Below are 20,958 nucleotides of genomic sequence, written 5' to 3'. Positions count from 1 at the left end.
TGAGATCCCTCAAAGGCAAGGGGTGTCAGCACCGACCAAGAGGAGGCTGTGGTCTGAAGTCAGTGGGTTTGATTCTCCCCTTGCGTACCTGGGTAGCTGTTGCTCTCTTGAGTGGACTCCAGGTCCCTCACGTGAAAGCACCCTCGTTCGAGTCTGCAGGGGCCTGGTGAAAGATACGAGCCGGCTGTAGGACTGAGTAGGTGGGTGGCCATCCCAGAGGATAAAAGATGTATTTCTCGCACCAGCTAAGGGCGTGTGATTTTTAGAGCTCGAGAAGTAGGATGCTGGGCCTGGCCTGGCTGGGGGTTGCGGCATTTATCCAGGAACTGGCTTGAGGCTGCCTCGTGGTTGCTCGGTGCCAGGGCGGGGCCGGCGGGCCCTGCGGCTGGGTGAGACGCCCAGGAGGCTGTGGTGGGCCGCGCGGAAGTGCGGGTTTGAAGATCCAGGGGCGTGCGCCTCTTGCCTGAGGGCGGAGGGCACCCCAGCCGGAAGGGTGCTGGGCTGTAGGGCCCTCTCCCCCGTGGGCCTCGGCCTGGGAGCAGGACCCAGGCGTCCGGGGTTGATTTGCGGCTTTTGGAGGGGGAGGGGTTGGCTCTGCTGGATGCTGATGTGATGGCAGCCCCCCCCCACAGCAGCCAGCACAGGCCCTGAAAAGGCGGATTGATGCAGCTCCCGCCACTCCTAACATGGCTGCCTCAAGCGACCCACGCGTCGGCCGCCTCTTAGCTGAATGACACACCCGCCATGGCCGCCTGGGCCGCCCCGCACGCACGCCACACCGCACATGGCCGCCTCGACCCCTCGCCCTCCCGGGCCGCCGATCTCGCGAGAAGGGAGCGCGCGCGCGCGCCTCTCGCGAGAGAGCGGCGGGGCCCGGGGCGGGCGGCGATGGAGCCGGGCGGCGTCGGCGGGCCGGGGCCGCTGATCGTGAACAACAAGCAGCGGGGCGGGCTGCTGCCGGCGGGGAAGGGCCGCGAGTTCAACCGCAACCAGCGCAAGGACTCGGAGGTGAGAGCGCGGCCGCGGCCCTGCTCCCACCTCGGTCCGCCGGCGTCGCTCCGGTTCCGGCTCCGAATGGGCGGGGCCTTGTGGGCGGGGCGGCTGGGTACCGGGTCCAAATGGGGCAGCCCCCTCCCCCTTCTGGGTGTCGGGGGGTCTGACCCACCCCCACGGGGAGGGGGGGGTCCCGGTGCCGGGTCCAGCCCCCTTCCCCTGCTATGTGGGTCCCTGGGGCCCCGGTCCTGCGGGGGGAGTCGGGTCCTGCCTGGGGCCCGGCCGGTCTGGCTGTGGACGTACAGGCAAAGCGCCCCTCGGCGCGGTGTCTGGGCGCCGGGCCGGCGGGGGGGTTCCGTGTCGGCCCGCGCCTCGGCGCCCCTGCTCCCCGGCCAGAGCCGCTCCCCCGCCCGCGGGCGGCCCCGTCAGCACACCGGCCCCCCAGGTCACGTCCTCGGGGCCCCACGGTTGCGTGGATGGTGACCCGGAGAGCCCGCCGTGATCAACGGGTTGAGACTCCCGGCCTTAAGATGAGTACATGGATGCTGCTGTTCCATTTGATCCCAGTCCCAAAGGTGAATCCGAAGAAGTGTGTCGTCGTCCCCCTCCCCCGAAAGCTTGTGCCCAAATACATCTGTTGGTCTCTAAGGTGCCACCGGACTCCTGGTTGCTTTTCCAAAGGTGGTGCATCCTGGCCTCTGATAGCAGATGGCACAAGATTCCTCTAAAGCTTAGCCAAGGGAGCCTGTTGATGACTTATGTTCATTTCTTTTAAAGCTACTGCATCTTGTTGCAGTCTTGATCTTTTTCCAGTGTCAGTAATATTGCCTCTACTCTGTATTTACTTACTTACCTACTTAGTTATTCTTTGTATTCTGTTGGTACTTAATGGTGAGGGTGAGGATTTGGACTGTGGTAGCATCCCAGACTTCAGAGTGGTTCACATTTATTCTAAATTGACTAGATCTGAGAGCTCCCTGGTCCAGACTAGTCTGCTCCAGTTTTAGGATTAAATAAGCATGTGGATATATAAAATTTTACATAGTGCCTTTCCCTTCAAAGGCTCCCAGAATGCTTTATAGGCTGTATACAAACAGGGGTCACTCACTGCTGAAATACAACTTAATGGAACATGATTTTTCAACAGCACAGAGCAACATTACACAATTGGGTAGGAATAAGAAATGTTGAATGTTACACCCATTTAAAATACAGAAGGCATTTTAGTAGGTTACCTTGATACTGTTGATGCACTGGTAAATTTCATATCTGTTAGACTGAAAATACTGTACCGAACTTGCAACTGGATGAATTTTGAAAGCTACAGAGAGTGAATTTGTTTTACTGACTAGGTTTCAGAGTAGCAGCCATGTTAGTCTGTATTCACAAAAAGAAAAGGAGTACTTGTGGCACCTTAGAGACGAACACATTTATTTGTGCATAAGGTTTCATGAGCTACAGCTCACTTCATCGGATGCATCCAGTGAAGTGAGCTGTAGCTCACGAAAGCTTATGCGCAAATAAATGTGTTAGTCTCTAAGATGCCACAAGTCCTCCTTTTCTTTTTACTGAATAGTGACTCATTAAAATTGTTTTTCTTCTGCCATCAGGGCTATTCCGAATCCCCAGACTTGGAGTTTGAATATGCAGACACAGATAGATGGTCTGCAGAACTGTCGGGTAAGGAAATAATTTAACCATTAGGTTTAAATGTATTGTTTTTTGCTCACTGGTCAGTAAAAGAACACTATTGACTCAAAAAATAATATATTTTTCATATAGCTGTTTTTAGCTTAATAACACTTTGTTAAAATTCTGTTTGTTTTAATTAACTAATTTTTGCCATATACCCTGCTTTTTTTTTTTTTTTTTTTTTTTTTTGTATTTCCCATGTTGGACAACCAGGCTAATCAGGTTCACTTGACTTTCTTGTCAGTTTCAGCTTTCAGTTTTCAGGCTAGTGGATGCAGTGTTTGGATCCCAAATACTTGAGAAATTAACATCCAGATAAACTCTTTTCACTAGTAATAATATTTTAAATACCAAAAATAATTTCTATTTAATTTCACTTATGTAAAACATTGTTCTGAGATCTTTTATGTTTTGAGCGTTTGAGTATACATAAGCCACTTCGTTTTCAGTTTAAACCGATTTTTATTGAAAAATGTCCAGGTTTTACAAAAAGTATTATTCATTTTTTTCTGATTTTCACCCTACTTTTGTATCATTCAAATATATAAAAAATAACTTTATTCGGCAAATACAATACATTGCATGAGATATATGTATTATGATAATACATTAGTTTGTGTGTATATGCAAAACTGCCTGTTGAAGTAAGACTATGTATTAGTCTAGAAGATGCACACAATAAACAAACAGGCAGGCACGCACGCAAACTCTGAAGTGTATGTGCATCGGTATGTACTGAGGAATCTCACGCCCGCCACGTACACATTTCAAGTTGTTAGCAGATAGCAGTTTAAAGTTTTGACACGCTAAAATAGGAAGAAAATGAAAATCTGTATCAGGATACATTTCAGAACCCAAGGAAGTATTCGAAAGTTAAAAAAAAAAAAAACAGGGAAAGGATGAAGTTGAGTGTATGCACTGCAAATAGTGTGGCCCAAGTATTAAATGTAAATATTTATAGGCGAATAGTTCTAAGTCTACAACAATAAACCATTTATTCAAATGAAAAGTTTTATTTCGGGATTAGAGGTGTATTGTTTTCTTACTCAGCGGTGGCACTGTGTTTTGAGTTCTGTTTTAGTTTTACAGCAAACTACATTGATGAACGGAATTCAAAGCATTAATCTAGTGAATAGCTTTCCCCCGTCTTTCTGTCCGCCAAAATATACCCCGATATTTACCCAGAAAAATTACTAATATTTTTTGCACTGATTTTTCACCTGTTTTTGTTGCTGTGGTAATAAACACTGATAAATTGCCTGGAAAAATTAAATAAAATAAAAACTGAAAACAATGGGCCCTAAGTGTAGAAAACTTCAGTGATGAGAAATCTTTTTTTAAAAAATTAATATAATTAGTATGTGTAGAAATAACCCATAGCAGCAATTCCCAGGTGACAAGTAAAACCATGCAGATTCTAATGACCACAGATTCCAATAAACATTAAGTGTGATATGACTGAAGTGAAGTCCGTGCTCCTTAGTTTCACAGCTGAGAACTGTGTAGTTTTTGGTAGGTGTTTTCTGAAATGAAATTGGCAACCAGCAGACACCAGTGTGCTCTCTTGGCAGAACTATACAGCTACACGGAGGGTCCGGAGTTCCAGCTGAATCGAAAATGCTTTGAGGAAGATTTTAGGGTCCACGGTAAGAGATGTTGTCACCTGTAGAACATAGACAATAGGAGACAGAAGTATTGATGTGCACCTATCCCTGTGTCAGAAGGAAGGAACCAGCCATGTACATTGATTCCTTGTTTACCTTAGGTAGTGTTTGCTAACAGATGTTGTCAGTGTTCACAGGACACCTAATGTGTCTCACTGTGAACTGAAGGGGAAAGAGTAGATAAGTGTCCATGGCCCAATCAGCACTTAGTCTATCAAAATGTGTTAGGTGGTTAATTGGTGCCGACTGTGCTGAAAGATGTGGAAGTCTGTCCATTAAGAACAACCATCTCGTTTTATGAAGGTCGTTGACAGTACTGGCTTCTGATCGCTGCTGATGTGGAATCAGACCGATGAGTCTGATTAATTCTGTGCTGTACTAGAAGGCAGACAGTTCCTGCCGCCTGGCCCCTTGATGATCAGACATACCTATGCCTTGTCCCATGGCTGTGATGAACACCCCGTCCAAATTGATGCTCCATTTAGGCTGAATGCTCTGAATTTTCCTCTATTTGTTTTACATCCTATGAAAGAATTGCAGCTGTAACTGCTTCATAGTTTCCTGGCTTTTGGAGAGGGGAAGAAATATACATCCCCTTCCAGCTGCGGGGAGCAACCTCTGACAAAACTAGCTGTGTTTGGCTTTTCAGTGCTGGATAAAAAATGGACCGAGCTGGACAGCAGCCAGCATCGAACCCATGCCATGCGGCTCCTCGATGGGCTGGAGGTCACTGCCAGGGAGAAGAGGCTCAAGGTGGCCCGAGCCATCCTCTACGTTGCACAAGGTACATTGCAATGTCGGCAGAAGAATTGGTCCTGTTCTGAAATCCCTGTTAACTTTTCTATGTAGAATTTTTATTACACGGGCACGCAGGTTAGAAACCAGCTTCCCTCCTCATGTCCATGGTCACACCTGCAGCTGTTTGATCTGAATTAACTTGGTACGATTGTTGCCATCTTACCTGTTCGGCTCAGGCAGCGAAATCGATGAGTCATTTTCACCTTTATTTCTAGTTGGGTTCCTGTTTAGGGGCTCGATTCTTAAGTACAGCACATAAGGGGTAGCCCAGGAGGGTCTGGGGCGAAGGTTGATTTAAGCTGCGGAGTTGCATTTTCCAAAGGTGCCTCTAATAATAATAATAATTAATAAATAAAAAATTATGTTGTTTAAACCGCCTTTGCAATACCCACGTTCTTCCTGCACTGAGGGCTGATGTGGCCCCAGTCAAATTAACAGCAGCTAGGGGGCCTGGAGCAGTCTCCCTTTGTCTGCCGGTGGAATGCTCCACAGGCCAGAATGGCCATGGTGCTGAGCACTGTCCCTACTCCCTCTCCTACCCCCAGGCCTGTCCCCTATGCTGTGGGCATCATGGGGCCATGCACCTGAGCCTTACAGAGCTGCCACAGCACGGGGAATCCTCCCTCTGGCGGTTGTGTCCATTTTACAGTCCCTATATCAGATCAGCGCGTATGGGCTGGGGCCAGAATCTGGCCCCTGCTTCCCCTGCACTAGCTCAATGTGGCAACGTTTGGGTTGCAAATGCTTCAGGGGAAATCTTTAAATCCAAGTGGATCATTTCAACGGAAAAATATTTCTCTTAAATGCTTTTGTCCAACTTCTAACCCAGTAGATGGGGCACTGGAACGGGAGTTGGGTGATCTGGATTCTTCGCCCAGCTCAGCCACTAATTTTTCTTTTTATCCTGAGACCTGGAGCAAGTCTCTTCCCCTCTCAGTGCCTGTCTTCCTGTCTGTAATCCGTGGATCAGATTCGCCTGGGCTCTCTGAGGCTTGCTTCGATGTCTGTGAAGTGTGCTGAGATTCTTGGTGGAAAGGTGACCCAATAATACCATTCTTACAGGCACCTTTGGAGAGTGCGGCTCCGAAGCTGAAGTTCAAGCCTGGATGCGATATAACATTTTCTTGCTACTGGAAGTTGGGACCTTCAACGCTTTGGTGGAGCTTCTGAACATGGAGATTGAGTAAGTACCATGGGGCTGGGGATATGAAAAGCTCTGCCAAAGGAGTTTTGATAACATGAGTGTGAACTGCTCCACCTGGATCTTTTTCCAGTTTATGAAAGATGTGCACTTCCCAGCAGCTCTCTGCTCCCAATCCAGTTTCCGTCAGAGTCAGCGGGAAGGCTCCTGTTGACGCCAGCGGGAGTCGGGTTGGGCTTTGGCTCCAAGGACCGGGGCGATGTAGGCAGTAGTGAGTTTTGCAAGTTTCAGAGTGCTTCACGCGTGTCCTGGAGATACTGCCTCTAGCTCAGTCCGGTCAATCCTCGGTCTCTGTATTCAGGCTGCCAACAGTGGGGGTGGGTTTTGGCTACTAGGAACGGAATTCCCGCCCGCTTCCAACCAGTGGTTAGTTGGTGGCAGCTGGGCTGGATTTGAACTGGAGATCTGTAGTGGAAAGGCTCTTTGTCCCATTTCCAGTCCCTTGAGCTGTACTTCCCTTGCCATCCTAAGGAAGCGTGCTCACGCAATGATGAAAGGCATGTTTGCAAAGAGTCATCTCTTCCTGCATGCTCTCCAGAACACTTTTATTCTGCAATGGGAAGAGGGGCAGGGAGGTATACGCATGGTCAGACACCCGTTCTGGAGAGAATGGTTCTTCCCGGGGGTTAGTCCATTTACCCAGCGAGCGTGTTAGATGTGGTGCAGCCTTAGGTCTGCCCTGAGCGTAGACTGTGAGTCCATTGTTGATGGGCACCTGTGGGGGAGAATCCGCTAAGGACCAAGCCCTTTCACGTCAGCAGCGGGCTCTGGAGTGGAGAGCTTTGCACTTGAGGGAGGGGTTTCTGAGAGCAGGCCTGGGAGCCAGGAATTCCTGAATGCCAGTCCTGGCTCTGATGCTGACTCCCTTTGAGGCCTAGGGCAGATCACTGCATTGCTGTGTCTGTTTCCCCATCTGAGAAATGGGGCTAAGTTCTGGGGGAGGTTTAGTGAGATGTTTAAGAAGCGCAGCTGCAGCAAGTACTAAAGGTGATTTAGTTTTCCCCTAGGAGAGCGTCATATTCTTTCCCAGGGACTCTGAGCTTGCTCCCTGCGTCGCCAGTTTGATTTGAAGGCTTCCAGTCTTTGGCATCCGTAGATGCTAGCCATGTGTGAGAGTCCAGCAGCAGCGACCCTGTGTGGTTTAATGGGTTGTTTACGGCGGTGTTAAACCATCCAAACTGCGTTTTCCCAGGGGGAGGTGTGGGCAGCCTGATCTGAGGGTCTGAGTCTCTTTCCTCCCTCAGTAACAGCGCCGCCTGCAGCAGTGCCGTGAGGAAGCCCGCCATCTCCCTGGCCGACAGCACAGATTTGAGGTGAGTAAATGATGGGGACAGGCTGGTGAGGGTCTAAGCTGAGGGCCTGGAGGTTCAGAAAGGAGCTTTGGCAGGTGCATTATGGGATTTGTTTCCCTCTTTGAGAGGTGTGCAGTCCCGCAGAGAGGGCTAGAGATCGGGCGCCATTTCCAGAGTGTTGACTCCCTGTGGTCTCTTTGTGCCTCATTTACCCCACCTATAAAATGGGTCTAATGGCACCCACCTTTGTTAAAGTGTGTTGAGCTCTGGGCTCGAAAAGCACTGTAGACATGCTAAGCTCGATAGCATCTCTGCAGGATCAAGTACAGGCTGCTGCCGGAGGCTGGATACTGGACTGATGGACCAGTAGGGCTTGCCATACAGGGTCAGACCATCTCCTAATCCATGTACACAGCGAATTACTGCTACGGGGTCAAAAGACGGGGGGCAAAGGGGTGAGGAGTGGAGCACACTTTCTCAGTCTTTTCAGGTTGGTGACCCGTTATCTGAAGTTAAAAATGTTCACGACCCACTTTTATTTACGAAGAGTAAAAAGTGTATCAGTGATGCCGATGCAGAGCCTAGATAATTGGTTAGTTTGTGTGTCACCAGAGAGGGGATCCTTGACCTGTTCTCTGCCTGTGCCACATGATAGTTTCGTCTTCTGAGGGCTGTAACGCTTTGGTCTAAATCTGGTTGTTGGCTTGGTGCGGGGCTGACTGGGGGATGTTCCGTGGCCTGTAATATACAGTTGGTCAGACTGATCATCATGGCGACCCTTCTGGCCTTAAACTCTATGACCTTGAAGGACCTGGGTTGGGGGAGGTGGGGGGGAGGGTTTCTTTGTTTTAGATTATAATAAGATGTTCAACATCTTGTGATTTCCGCCTCACCCCCACCCCCCCGAGTTGGGTAACACTCCTCCAGAGGGTTTCTTACCCCCAACTCCGATATCTAACTCTAGTCCCCTTGAGTCTGATCTGTTCCTCCTGTGGGATGTTGACAAATGGGAGCAGAACATGACTGCCTTTCTAAGTGTTGTTGGAGCCAGCAGGTCATAGGCAGCTCCTCTGAGACCTGCTCCCCCCTTGGTCATCCCATGGTACTGTCTGACTCTCTATGATTTGTAGGGTGTTGCTGAACATCATGTACCTGATCGTAGAGACTGTCCGGCAGGAGGCTGAGGGAGACAAGATTGAGTGGAAGACCATTAGGCAGACTTTCCGAGCAGAGCTAGGTAGGATCCTCCCTGGAATGTCCCGGGTGTGTAATGGTGGGGTGGGTAGATTACAGCAGTGTTCCCTGCAAGGTGATGAGCCCGGGCCTGGAATCTCTGTAGTGGTTCGAATCTGGCCCATTTGGTAGTGACCAGCAGTCCTCCTCTTACAGCAGTTCAGTGGCCTGTGTGAAGTGAATTACTGGGTCCCATTCCAATTCCCAGGCAACATGAGCCCACTCTGCAGAATCCATTCCCAATGCTCTTCTTGTCTGTCTTGGCAAATCAGCCAAAGCCTGAATGGGCCATGGAGACAGGATTCTTTTGCTGTTATTGGAGGATTCCTCTGGGGCACGGCTAAGCCACACCGGAGGTGGCAGAGCAAAGGAAGCCAGCATTCTCATTGCCCGTACTGTATCTCTGCTGTGGAGTCTGGTCTCTGGGGCCATCCTTGCCCAACATCAGAATTATTTATAAGCAGATAGGGTAGGTCCTGGGCTTCAGAAGGGAGGAGACGAGCTGGCTGGAGAGAGGATGAGGGCGGGGGTGAGCATGTAGGGGATTTAATGGTGAGGTTAGGAACATGCCGGAGCTCTGCCCTGAGAGTGAGGTGGTGATGGGAGGGTGGGCGCTCTTCAGGCGAGCCGGGCTGTCATGGGTGTGTTTGCTTCTAGGGGCCCCGCTGTATAACAACGAGCCGTTTTCCGTCATGCTTTTCGGAATGGTGACCAAATTCTGCAGCGGCCATGCCCCGCACTTCCCTATGAAGAAGGTGCTGCTACTGCTCTGGAAAACGGCGCTGGTAAGAATCCCCTGGCCTGAGCCGGGGAGTTGGGACAAGGTTTCTAAAGCCATCATCCAAGTGATTCGTTCCTTGGCATCTCATCTGGGGCCGACTTGGCTGGAAGCAAGTGATAGGCGCCCTGACTGTCTTGTCCTGTGATAAACTTGGTACATCCGCCCTGAGATGCAGCTGAGTAATTGTAAACAGGGGATCGTTGTGGAGTGGGTGTGTTTCCAGTGGGTCCTGCAGGGGTTGGTTCTGGCCCTACGCTATTTCACACTTCTATCCCTGGCCGGGAAGAAAACATAAAATCATCACTGATAAAGTTTGCAAGTGACACACAAATTGGGGGAGTGGTAAAGAGTGAAGAGAACGGGTCACCTGATTCAGAGCGATCTAGATATGCGTTTTAATACAGCTAAATGTAACTGTATTCCTCTAGAAACAAAGAACGTAGGTTATACTGACAGTATGGGGGACTCTGTCCCGGGAAGCAATGACCCTGAGAAAGACTGGGGGTTGAGATAGACAGTGAGGTAAACATGCAATGCTGTGGCCCAAAGGGCTAACATATCGTTGGATGCATAAACAGACTGGGAGCAGAGAAGTTATTTTACCTCTCTTTGTGATCTCTGGGATCTGGGTATTTGACACTGGTGCGACCGCTGCTGAAATACTGCGTCCAGTTCTGGTGCCCATAATTCAGTCAGGATGTGGATAAATTGCAGAGAGTGCAGAGAAGAATCACGAGAATGATGAAAGCATTAGAAAACCTGTCCTCTAGTGATAGACTCAAGGACCTCAATCTGTTTAGCTTAACAAAGACAAGGTTAATTGGTGACTTAATGACAGTCCGTCACCCGGGGAACAAATATTTAATAATGGGGTCTTTGATCTACCAGGGAAAGGTCTAATAGGATCCAATGGCTGGAAATTGAAGCTAGACAAATTCAGACTGAAAATAAGGCATACATTTTTAACAGTGAGAGTAATTAACCATTGGAACAAGTGTGTGACAGCTCTGCTCACGGTCAGGGTCATGTCCCTGTACCATCCTGGCAATGAGTAACTGCTTGATAACTGGCTAGACACAAACAGTATGTGAGATCAACACAGTGTCAGTCTGTAATGTAGACAGTCTCCAGTGCAAGTTGTGGCTTGGAGCAGGTGAAATTCCATAATCTGTTTACAGGGAGCTATTGACAGGGTCGATTTTCTGTTAAATTCCCCCTCCCTGTGTTGCTAAACACGTTGCCAGCTGTCGAAGCTGAAAGCTCCTTCCGTGTATGAATAACAAGGGTTATGCTGACTTCCTGGAGCCTTTAACTCCCAGTTGCCCTTGTGCTGAATACTGCTGGGTTCCTGTAGCAGATCCTCCATTCCTTCAGAGGAGGTAGAATGGTAGGGCCCCCGGGGCAGAATCCCATTGCGCTTTTCACAGTCAGAGCGCACCATAGAGATCCTCTCACGGTGTGGTAAGGCCTGTCACCAGTGTTGTCCCCACATTACAGATGGGAGACCTGAGGTGCCAAGTGTTTTGGATGCTCATGGTCATAGAGGGAAGATGGTGTGAGAAGTGGGATTAGAGCTTCTGATTATCAGCGCTGTGCTCCCACCTCTAGACCATACTCCTCTTTCCTGAATGGCCTCTTGACCAAAGGAAAGTGCGCCCTTCACTTCACTAGATCTGTGACGTCCTGTAGCTAGAACCCCAGGGGTGCCTTCTGTCCATTGGCTTTTGGGCTGTCTTCAGACTGAGCAGTCCAGTGTCTGACGTTCTAGGATCTAGCCTAGATAGACCCTAAATAACAGACCCCATACGTAAGGTTTATGGGCAGAGCTCTTTGCCTTGGGGATCTGTTCGCGTGGACTTTCTGCCAGGCAGCGTTGGGTGCTTGGACCTCTGACGCGTGAGCGAACCCTGTATGCTGTGGGTCCGGCGGGAGCTTGTCCATGCGGTCGCCTCAGTCACAATCCCGGGTGTGTGGGGGGTGTCTGTATTGCAGTGCACTCTGGGAGGCTTTGAGGAGCTCCAAGCCATGAAAGCCGAGAAACGGGAGATACTGGGCCTCCCGTCACTTCCAGAGGACAGCATCAAAGTGATCCGCAACATGAGGGCTGCGTCCCCACCGGCGTCGGCCTCCGACCTGATCGAACAGCAGCAGAAACGGGGCCGGCGGGAACACAAGGTGAGGCTGAATCTGGGCGAGATCAGGGGCAGTCGTGGAGGGAATGTCACCTTGCCCTCAAGGGGACAGTGAAATTAACAAGGGTAACACAGGGCAGCCAGCTTCTTGCCCTTGGCATGCTGGGGAGTCAGGTGTGATCTTGGCGTGACTTGCACCCCAGAGTTATTGTCTCCCCATGTCTCTCGATCTGATGTTCACCCGCTCCCCATTTAGCTGCCTTCTCCCTTGGTTCCAGGCTCTGATTAAGCAAGACAACCTCGATGCCTTCAATGAGCGGGACCCTTACAAAGCTGACGACTCCCGTGAGGAAGAGGAGGAGAATGACGATGACAGCAGCCTCGAGGGGGAGACATTCCCCCTGGAACGAGACGAGGTGATGCCTCCACCCATCCAGCACCCTCCCACTGACCGATTCGCCTGCCCAAAGGGGCTGCCCTGGGCTCCCAAGGTCAGGTGAGTTGTCACCTCAGGACCACTAGGACTGACCTTGTGTCAGGCCCCTGGCAGTGTTCTGCCATCGGCTTGTCTAATGAACACTGAGGGGTGATGGTTAAAGTGCGAGACAGATTTCCGCTCCCCAGATGGAGACCACTATCCTTCAGGATACAGACCCTCGCAGAACTGTCCAGTAGTGAGGCTGTCGAGATCAACCACCCCAGTGTTATGAGCCTCCAGGGTGGTGGCATTGTCTTGGAGCAACGATGGGTTATCGTGTTCCACACTGGAGCCCAGCCTGGCTGTTGTCTTAGAGACAAGATGGGCTGCAGTGCTGTTCTCTGGAGCTCACCTAGGGGTGGGGACCCTCCTGGGGTGGGACTTTGGAGTGGAGGCAGGAGGTCTGCTGTCTCTGAATCTCACTTGACCCAGGAGAGCTCTGTTGGGCTGATTCGTTTTTTCTGGTTGTAATTAGCTCTCCACCACGGTAGTGGTGGAAGGCCTGGGCCTGACTGCGTGGTAAGTGGTCTCCTCCTTCCCGCAGAGAGAAGGACATCGAGATGTTCCTGGAATCCAGCCGCAGCAAGTTCATTGGCTACACGCTGGGGAGGTGAGTTAAAGCAGAGCCAGGCCGTGGAGGTATAAACTTTGGGTCCTGGGCAGAGCCAGTTCGTGGTTCGTCCGACTTTGGCCTCATGCTGATGCACTGGCAAGGCGACAGCTGATGGACAAGACCCCACTGGGCTCTTTCCCCAGCTCGGTGGCTGCTCTCTGCCCTCTAGGAGAAATGGATCCTCTCCTTTCTGACCAGGAGGAGGGGGTGTTTTCAGCCTCCATGTCAGTCTGGCTCTTTCCTCTCTCTAGTGACACGAACACGGTGGTGGGGCTGCCCAGGCCCATCCACGAGAGCATCCGAACCCTGAAACTGGTGAGTGCCCCCCTCACGGGCTCCCCTCGACACTGCCTGTGTGTGCGGGTGCCTCTAACCTCTCCTGCCAGTTGAGGGCCAGCTGTACCTTTGATCCTCCCAGACTGTGCAACCCGTCCAGGTGCCAGGCCTCCAGCCTGCCCTCTCTCCTGTTCTCCCAGGACTGCCCTCTTTTCCCCTGCAAAGTTCCCTTGTCTGCCCTGGGTCTCCTGAACCAGGTCACCATCCAGTGGTGGTCAGTGGAGGGTTACCAGAAAGGTCCATTCGCTTTCCTGTTGGAATGAACCCCTTGAGAGCAGGTAGCAAACAACATAAGTCAGGTGGACAGAACATGTAATAGTCATAAAATGTTACAGGCACCTGCCTTCACAAGCATGGCTGTGGCTTCCCTTCTGGGCGGGCTGCAGCTGGTGGCGTGTGTGCTGTCAGCGAAGGGACTGCGGGAGTCTCCCCGCGCCGGTGGCATTAACCTCCCCTGCTCTGTCTCTGCACAGCACAAGTACACGTCGATCGCGGAGGTTCAGGTTCAGATGGAAGAGGAGTACGTGCGCTCCCCGCTCTCCGGGGTGAGTGCCACAGGGGTGCTCCCCTCTGTGGAGAGTCCACATGTTGCAGGGAGGCAGATCCGTAAAGTGGCTCTTCGGGGAGGGTGAGGAGGAGGCCAGGGGGCTGGTTGTGGGGCCTGCAGAGCTGCCGATTGGGGTTCCTTTGGGTGGCTGGATGTCCTCGGGGACCCTGCCAATCCTGTATCCCCTGAGGAGGTGACTGCATGCAGGAGCCTGTCACTGCTGCGTCTTCAGTTAGCCAGAGAGGTTTGCTCAAGGGTAACCTGCGGGGGGAGGTTCCTCCCCCCTCACGAGCTCTGATCCCTATGTGGCAGCATGCTGTGTGACTGCTAGGCTGTCCTTTGGGGGAGGGGAGGGCTGGGCCCGTGTCCTGGGAGGCTGCGTTGTGCTCACGTCTGGTTCTGCAGAGCCACGAGCCAGGCAGGCCCCGGCACCCCACCCCACCACCGGCCACCTGCCGAGGGCTGGAGACGTTCTCAGGGTGAGGTTCTCTCATCTCTGTACTAGGGGGAAGAGGAAGTGGAGCAAGTTCCTACGGAAACCCTGTACCAGGGCCTCCTTCCCAGCCTGCCCCAGTACATGGTGAGTTGTGGCCACACTACTGATCCTAGCCCGAGCCCCATCCCTTCCCGCTCTCCCGTCTTGACCAGTACAGCTGGGCTCTCCTCGCCAAACTTACACTGGGGTGGGCCCGATCCCATGATCTCAACCCCTTTCCACTGGTAGGTGCCAAGTCATACCGGATCACTCCTCCTTTCCCTGTCCATTGGCGTGTGCTTGATTGTGCCCTCTGCTGCTTCAGAACCGTCTCCTGACAAGTGCCTGATTGCCCCTGCTTGTGCGTATGTTCCCAGTCACATGACTTCAGCGCCCCCCCCCCCCCCGCCCGTTGGTATGTGCCCCCTCAGTGTTCACTGGCACACGCCTGGTGGCATCTTCTCACCTTTCCCCACCGCATGCCGAATTGAGGGCCATTAAGCACCTTTGCGTCAGCACCCCCAGCCCTGTTCTCTGCCCTCGGAGGCCCTTCTTGCCCTCACCCAGCTCTTGGATGCCCTCCACAGATTGCCTTGCTGAAGATCCTGCTGGCTGCAGCCCCCACTTCCAAAGCCAAGACGGATTCCATTAACATCCTCGCGGACGTCTTGCCGGAGGAGATGCCGTGAGTGCCCTTCTCTGGTGGCCTGGAGAAGCCCACAACGGGGTGAACGGGGGGTGAGATAATGGGGGTGACTAGGTCTCCGGTAGGTAGAAGGCCCCTCCTGGCTTTGCAAGGCAGCGCTTTAAGGCCTGGCTGGTTGTGCTGGAGCTGGGGAGTCTAAGCCAGCACCTGGGCTGTGGCTGGTGACTCAGTTTCCTGTGCTGAGGGCGAGTCTTAACTCTGAGCTAGGAAATGGCCTGGAGCTAGACTCCCTAGATCCTGTCAGATCTCTCACGCTAAGCAGGGTTAGGCCTGACCCTCGCTTGGAGGGGGAGATCTTTGGCTCATGCCCAAGATGGTGTAGGTTGCGGTGCTGGTGACTGGTGAGGCACCTTCCCTCTGAGTCACGACTTGCAGCACTGGATGCATTGTGCTTGCAGAGGTGCTGTCTTTCTGCTGAGATGTTGGTACAGATTCCAGGGCGGGTTAGCCCAGCGTCCTGGCCTGATTCCAACTGGTGTGCCAGTCTGAATTGTGGTTTCTATCCGAGACGGGATTTGTCCTCCCCTGAACTGTTGTGGAACATTCCTGTGTTCTGTTAGTCACTGCTGCCATCCGCCCCGGAGATGGCTGCATTTCAGCAGTGGGCTGGAGTGGCTCCAAACTAGGCACAGAGATGAGTTTGTTGGCTGGACACCTTGGGATCTGTGGGGTAAAACGTACCATGGAAACCTTATTCATTAATTGAAGGTAGCATGAGAGTTGGAGATGCAGGAAAGGCCTTCAGGGGACACCGGAGTGGTGGCTGTGGAGAGGGAGAGCAGGGGGAATTGGCGGTGGGCTGTATTCCCTTGGCGGGGTTATGGTCTGGCTGTCTCTGGCCATCCCCTCTCCTGGGGATTGGTTACCCCCTCCCTGAGACAGGGGGCTGAGGTTGGGGCTTTGTCCTCCAGGACCACGGTGCTGCAGAGCATGAAGCTGGGCGTGGACGTGAACCGGCACAAAGAGATCATCGTCAAGGCTATTTCCGCCGTGCTGCTCCTGCTGCTCAAACACTTCAAGCTGAATCACGTTTATCAGGTAAACCTGGGCGGGGGACCCCCCCGCACACTGGGGGAGCATGCAGCACTGGGGGGGAGGGGGCTCAGATCTGCTCGCTTACCTGCCTCCCTTATCTTTGCTCTTAGTTTGAGTACATGGCCCAGCACCTGGTGTTTGCCAACTGCATCCCACTCATCCTGAAATTCTTCAATCAGAACATCATGTCCTACATCACTGCCAAGAACAGGTAACGGGGGGCCCAGGACCCTTCGCTGACCCTGCAGCTGCCATGGGGTGGGATCGCTGCACAGTGGGGTGCCCCCTAGCATCACTAACCCTGCAGTGAGCTACTCGAGTGGGTTGTGAGGCACCTTGAGGGCCCCCATCCCTGGCCCTGCAGTGGGGTACCCAAGTACCTTTTGGGGTACCTGATGGGGTCCCTCACCATTACTGCCATGCGGTACCTGGTTTCCCCCCCCCATCAGCAGCCCAGCATGAGGTACTGAGTGGGTTGTGGGGTGCTTTGAGGGCTCCCAACACTGCACCCACAATGGGATACCCAGCACCTGCTCTCCCTCCCCAAACGCTGCTCCTGCCGTGGGGCCCATGGGAAGGGAGCTGTTCTCTAATCTCTCCTGTCAGGCTCCCTTCCATGCTGCCTGAATCCCCAGCAACGTCCCCCCTCGGTTGTGGCACAGGCAGCGGGACCCATTCTCAGTAAATGGATGTTGTCAGCTGTCCCCACCATGGGATCCTTTAGGAAGCTGCCCCAAGGGGTGCAGGGGACTCCACAGATATCCCCCCACGCAAGGCTGGGGCTGTGCATCAGCAAGTAGGAGAGGCTGAGGCCCTCTCTTCTCCTTCTAGCATCTCGGTCTTGGATTACCCTTACTGCGTGGTGCACGAGCTTCCGGAGCTGACGGCAGAGAGTCTGGTGAGTGCCCTGCAGGGTACCCATGGGCCTGCCTCCCTCCTGGTTGTCAAGTCCTTTCCCTGCTGGGGCCAGAGCAGAGAGGGGCTGTAGGGCAAACCAGGAGAACTCTCTGCAGCACTGGGAGGCCTAGCAGATGGGAGCAGGCGTGTAAGCACCCGCAGGATCCGCTCCTCCCCCAGGGCAGGCTGCTGCTCAGAGGACTGGAGCAGTGCTGGGCTCCTTGCCTTGCTGTGACAACCCAGGCTTTCCGGAGATCAGCTCCCCGCACATGTGACTGGGCTCCAGTTAGCACTAGGGGAGGGTTGGGTGGAAAGGGAATCCTGTCCTTCAGGTTGGCCCTGTTCAGTGTGAGCCTCCTCCCACAGGCAGCCCTGCGCGGCACACCCCCAAGCTGGCTGCTCACCCTCCCACCCGGCTCTCCTCTCCCTGTAGGAAGCCGGGGACAATAATCAGTTTTGCTGGCGGAACCTGTTCTCCTGTATAAACCTCTTGAGGATATTGAACAAGCTGACAAAGTGGAAGCACTCCAGGACCATGGTGAGTGGGAGTCCACTGGGCGTGGGGACCACGAGGTGCAGAGACCTGTGTGGGTGGGGGCTGTGTAAGGCTCTTAAAAACCTCCGCAAGTGGAGTGTGGGGTGAGTCGTTGATCCAGGCCTTGTCCCGGTGCCGGGGATGTGTGTGGATGGGCTCGGTGGACATGTGCCTGGCACAGCGTTAGCCACGTGCGTGCTGAGGGAGCAGGTGCCCCCCGGCGCGGTGTGACCGGTGTGCCTCCTAGATGCTGGTGGTGTTCAAGTCGGCTCCCATCCTGAAACGAGCCCTGAAGGTGAAGCAAGCCATGATGCAGCTCTACGTCCTGAAGCTGCTCAAGGTGCAGACCAAGTACCTGGGACGGCAGTGGAGGAAAAGCAACATGAAGACCATGTCCGCAATCTACCAGAAAGTGCGGCACCGGCTCAACGATGACTGGGCCTATGGAAATGGTACCCCTCGCCCCGTGGCCTCTCATGTGCCTGCTGCCTCAGGGTTGGGTCGAGCCCAGTGGGAGTGCTTATCCCAGGGGGCATCTGCTCACTTTGCCCAATAGCAGGCCAGGCTGGCACCTGGCCAGGAGCCCAAAGGGCATCGCTAATTGGCATAAAACAGAATAGGTCTTTAATACACCAGGGGGAGGCGAAGCATTGCATGCTGGGACCTGCAGTCTCCAGGAGGCTGTCCCTCCATATTACAGATGAGGGCAGCTGCCTGGACAAAGATGGAGCGTTGTATGCTGGGAGAATGGCGTGGGTGGGTGAAGATGGAGCACTGCAGGCTTCATCTCCACCCTGAAGATGTGGGCAGGGGCATTGGACCTAGCAGCTGTGGTTGAGCCGCTCCTGTTTCTGTCCCTCAGCTATCAGGAACCGGCAGCTGTAGAAACTCGCTCCCCAGGGCAGCTGTACCAACCTCCCCTTATGGGGAAGTGCCATCCCAACTGCAATATGGCAGCAGCTCAGTGGTGCGCTTAGCCCGGTATCCCCTCTTGGCAAAAGCCATAAAGCACCTAACTGCCCAGTTCCCTCCCTGACTCCCACTGGTGACGGCTCAAGCCCTGAAGCCTGGGCATTGGGAGCCCTGATCGTAGGGTTCCCACTGAAAGGGGCTTTTCCTCTTGACACTCCTGACTCGCAGGTATGGACTGGGCAGGGGCATCTGCCTGTCCAAGGGAGGAGAGGGTAGGCAAGGTCTGACCAGGAGGCCACCTTTCCCTGGCTGTCTAGGCCTAATGTCCTCTCCCTTCTGCCCTAGATCTGGATGCACGGCCCTGGGACTTCCAGGCGGAGGAGTGCGCCCTGCGAGCCAGCATCGAGCGCTTCAACTCCCGGCGCTACGACCGGGCGCACAGCAACCCCGACTTCCTGCCTGTGGATAACTGTTTACAGAGCGTGCTGGGCCAGAGGGTGGAGCTGCCGGAGGATTTCCAGATGAACTATGACCTGTGGCTAGAAAGGGAAGTCTTCTCCAGACCTATCTCCTGGGAAGAACTGCTACAATAATGCCTGTGTGACACTAGGGGGCCCGGCAGAGACTCAGAGCTGGGGCTAACTTGCCAAAGGGGCGGTGCCGGGAATGGCCGAGCTCCTCTTCCTCATCTGCTGAAGGCATGTTCCAGGTGTGGCTTAGGCTGCTTGGAACAGGTGTTCCTCCATCCTCCTCCAGGTGGCCACCTGACTTCATCCCACCTGCCCAAGGACACAGCAGCACCAGCCATGGGCCTTTGTGGGGACCCGACAGTCGCTGCCATTCCTGGGTCGCTTGGCTTCCATGCTGTTCAGTGAGAGGTCTGGGGGGAGGACAGAGTCCCTCCATCATCCCCAAGACACTAGAGTCCAATCCCATCCGAAGGAAGCACGTTCCTTGGCCCCTCTGCTTGGTTCAGACAGGGCTCTGGGCTCTATGCTCTGTCTCAGTGCCGGGGGTTGGATGTGGCTGCCCGTTATGGTCCCAAACCAGTCACTCCTGCCCACGCAATGTGGTGCTCTATCCCCCCTCTAGTGGTGGTTGAGCCTGCTACAGCTTTGGCCAACTGACCGGGGGTCTCTGCTCTGGCTGCAGAGGCTCCTGCTTTTAGAACCACAAGTCCCGGGTTCAATCCCCACCGAGGATGATTCACCCAGGGGCATGGCATCACTCGAGCCACCTGCCTTTTCTCACTGCCATTTCCTACCCTCCTTCCATGGACAGAGGAGGGGAAAGCAGCTCCAGTTAAGGCAGAGGTGTGGGGGGCAGCAGGCTCGGTGCCGCCACCTAGTGTGTAGAGGAGGTAGGTGGAGAGAGGGGTAGCAGCAGCCTGTGCTCTCGCCAGGGCTGGGCATAGCAGAAAAGACCCCTAGCAGCGAGGCGGCTGATGCTAGGACGCAGGGGACATGGTGGAAGTGGAGCTGGGCTGCTCTCCCGCCTCACCCCGCTGGGTGGCGCAGGGGAGCTGTACATATCTATAAATAGCCCTGTAACCATTTCTCCTGTATAACTGCAAATGCCAGGTTTTTAATGTCTTTGTGACTCTGCATTAAACAATCTTGCGCTTGGACTTGACTTGAGCTAGGTTTGGGGTTCCTCCCTGTAGATATCCAGCAGGTCCCGATCCACCTTCCCCAATTGGGCCTTTTCTTCTCTTGAGGCCCAGTCTCCCCTTCTTCCATCGGGCCTTGGGCCCAAGGTTCTGTTGGCCAGCCTATATTGGTAGCTGTGCCCGCAGTGGATGTCTGGCTGTTCAGCCAGCTGGACCAACCTGCTCCTTCCTAGCTTGCAGCTATGGCTGCTCCAGCCTTAGCCCCTCTTAGACACACAAGGTTTTTCTCCTTTGCCAATTACCCTGAGCCGGGCAGAGTTTCCAGTGTACTCGGCTCGCCCCTGGGTCTGTTCATACAGCCGATCCCCATGCACGCCAGCCACGGCCACAGCCAGGTACTAGCAGAGCGGGTGAGGTGGGGACAAGGGCAGACGTTAGACGGTTCGGGTCACACAGAGTGGGGATGAGTTATTGATTCCTCTCTACATGGCTCTGGTGGGATGTGCCCTGTCTTGCTGGGTCCATGGCTGGATAAAATGGTAGTTCTGACCAGCGTGGGTGATCAGGGGGCTGCAGAGATTGACAGACAAGGGAGGCAAGGAGCATCGCTGGGCTAAGTGACCACTGAAGCTGGGGTGGGGACTACATATCCCCAGTGATGAGGAGGGTGAGGTGACCAGTGGGCTGGTGTCTTAAAGGTGCTTAGCTAATGTCAAGGATCAGGGCCTGCAGCAGAGCCGGCTCTGGGGAACCTGCCGAACACAGCTGGCCTGCATTGGCTACCCTGCCTGACTGGTAGCAAGAGTCAGCAGACCAGCTCTTAAACCCAGCAGCTGTTTGGTTGCTGCTCAAAGCGTTCGCCCACAGCTGTGATAGCTTCTGGGCGCACTTTTGCCCAGCCCTGCTCCTGCCTTGGACCCAGCCCTGCTCCTGCTTTGCCTTTTCCAGTTCTGACCCTGGGCTCCTATTCCTGGCTCCCAACTCCTGTACTAACCGCTAGGTGTGACTCTCACTCCAGCCAGTAGGCAT

At 53.6% G+C, this 20,958-nt stretch overlaps 1 protein-coding gene across 2 annotated transcripts; it reads left to right on the top strand.

Annotated features, from left to right (window-relative positions):
- The first annotated feature begins 854 nt into the window (after positions 1-854).
- Positions 855-19,952, top strand: STRIP1 (striatin interacting protein 1). 2 transcript variants are annotated; one of them, XM_048826523.2, is made up of 21 exons: positions 855-1,008; positions 2,604-2,673; positions 4,257-4,331; positions 4,999-5,133; positions 6,210-6,330; positions 7,593-7,661; positions 8,771-8,877; positions 9,531-9,658; positions 11,647-11,829; positions 12,065-12,282; positions 12,809-12,874; positions 13,129-13,192; positions 13,687-13,758; positions 14,266-14,340; positions 14,823-14,920; positions 15,853-15,979; positions 16,087-16,187; positions 16,808-16,874; positions 17,307-17,411; positions 17,656-17,860; positions 18,666-19,952. In XM_048826523.2, exons 1-21 carry the CDS (start codon positions 889-891, stop codon positions 18,911-18,913), a joined length of 2,454 nt encoding a protein of 817 aa, XP_048682480.1. In that variant the 5' UTR covers positions 855-888; the 3' UTR covers positions 18,914-19,952. The 2 variants fall into 2 exon arrangements, with proteins under 2 accessions (XP_048682480.1, XP_048682479.2); XM_048826522.2 differs by lacking the exon at positions 855-1,008 and adding an exon at positions 1,410-1,568.
- The last annotated feature ends 1,006 nt before the right edge of the window (positions 19,953-20,958 follow it).

This window comes from Caretta caretta, chromosome 21, assembly GCF_965140235.1.
Source record: "Caretta caretta isolate rCarCar2 chromosome 21, rCarCar1.hap1, whole genome shotgun sequence".
Taxonomy (NCBI): domain Eukaryota; kingdom Metazoa; phylum Chordata; order Testudines; family Cheloniidae; genus Caretta; species Caretta caretta.
The sequence above is the reverse complement of the archived record's forward strand: the minus strand, read 5'-3'. Positions and strand labels throughout refer to the sequence as shown.

Coding starts and splice junctions, on each gene's coding strand:
- STRIP1 (XM_048826523.2), top strand. CDS start 889: ATGGAGCCGGGCGGCGTCGGCGGGCCGGGGCCGCTGATCGTGAACAAC. Junction 5,134..6,209: donor CATCCTCTACGTTGCACAAG/GTACATTGCAAT, acceptor CCATTCTTACAG/GCACCTTTGGAGAGTGCGGC. Junction 9,659..11,646: donor TGCTCTGGAAAACGGCGCTG/GTAAGAATCCCC, acceptor TCTGTATTGCAG/TGCACTCTGGGAGGCTTTGA.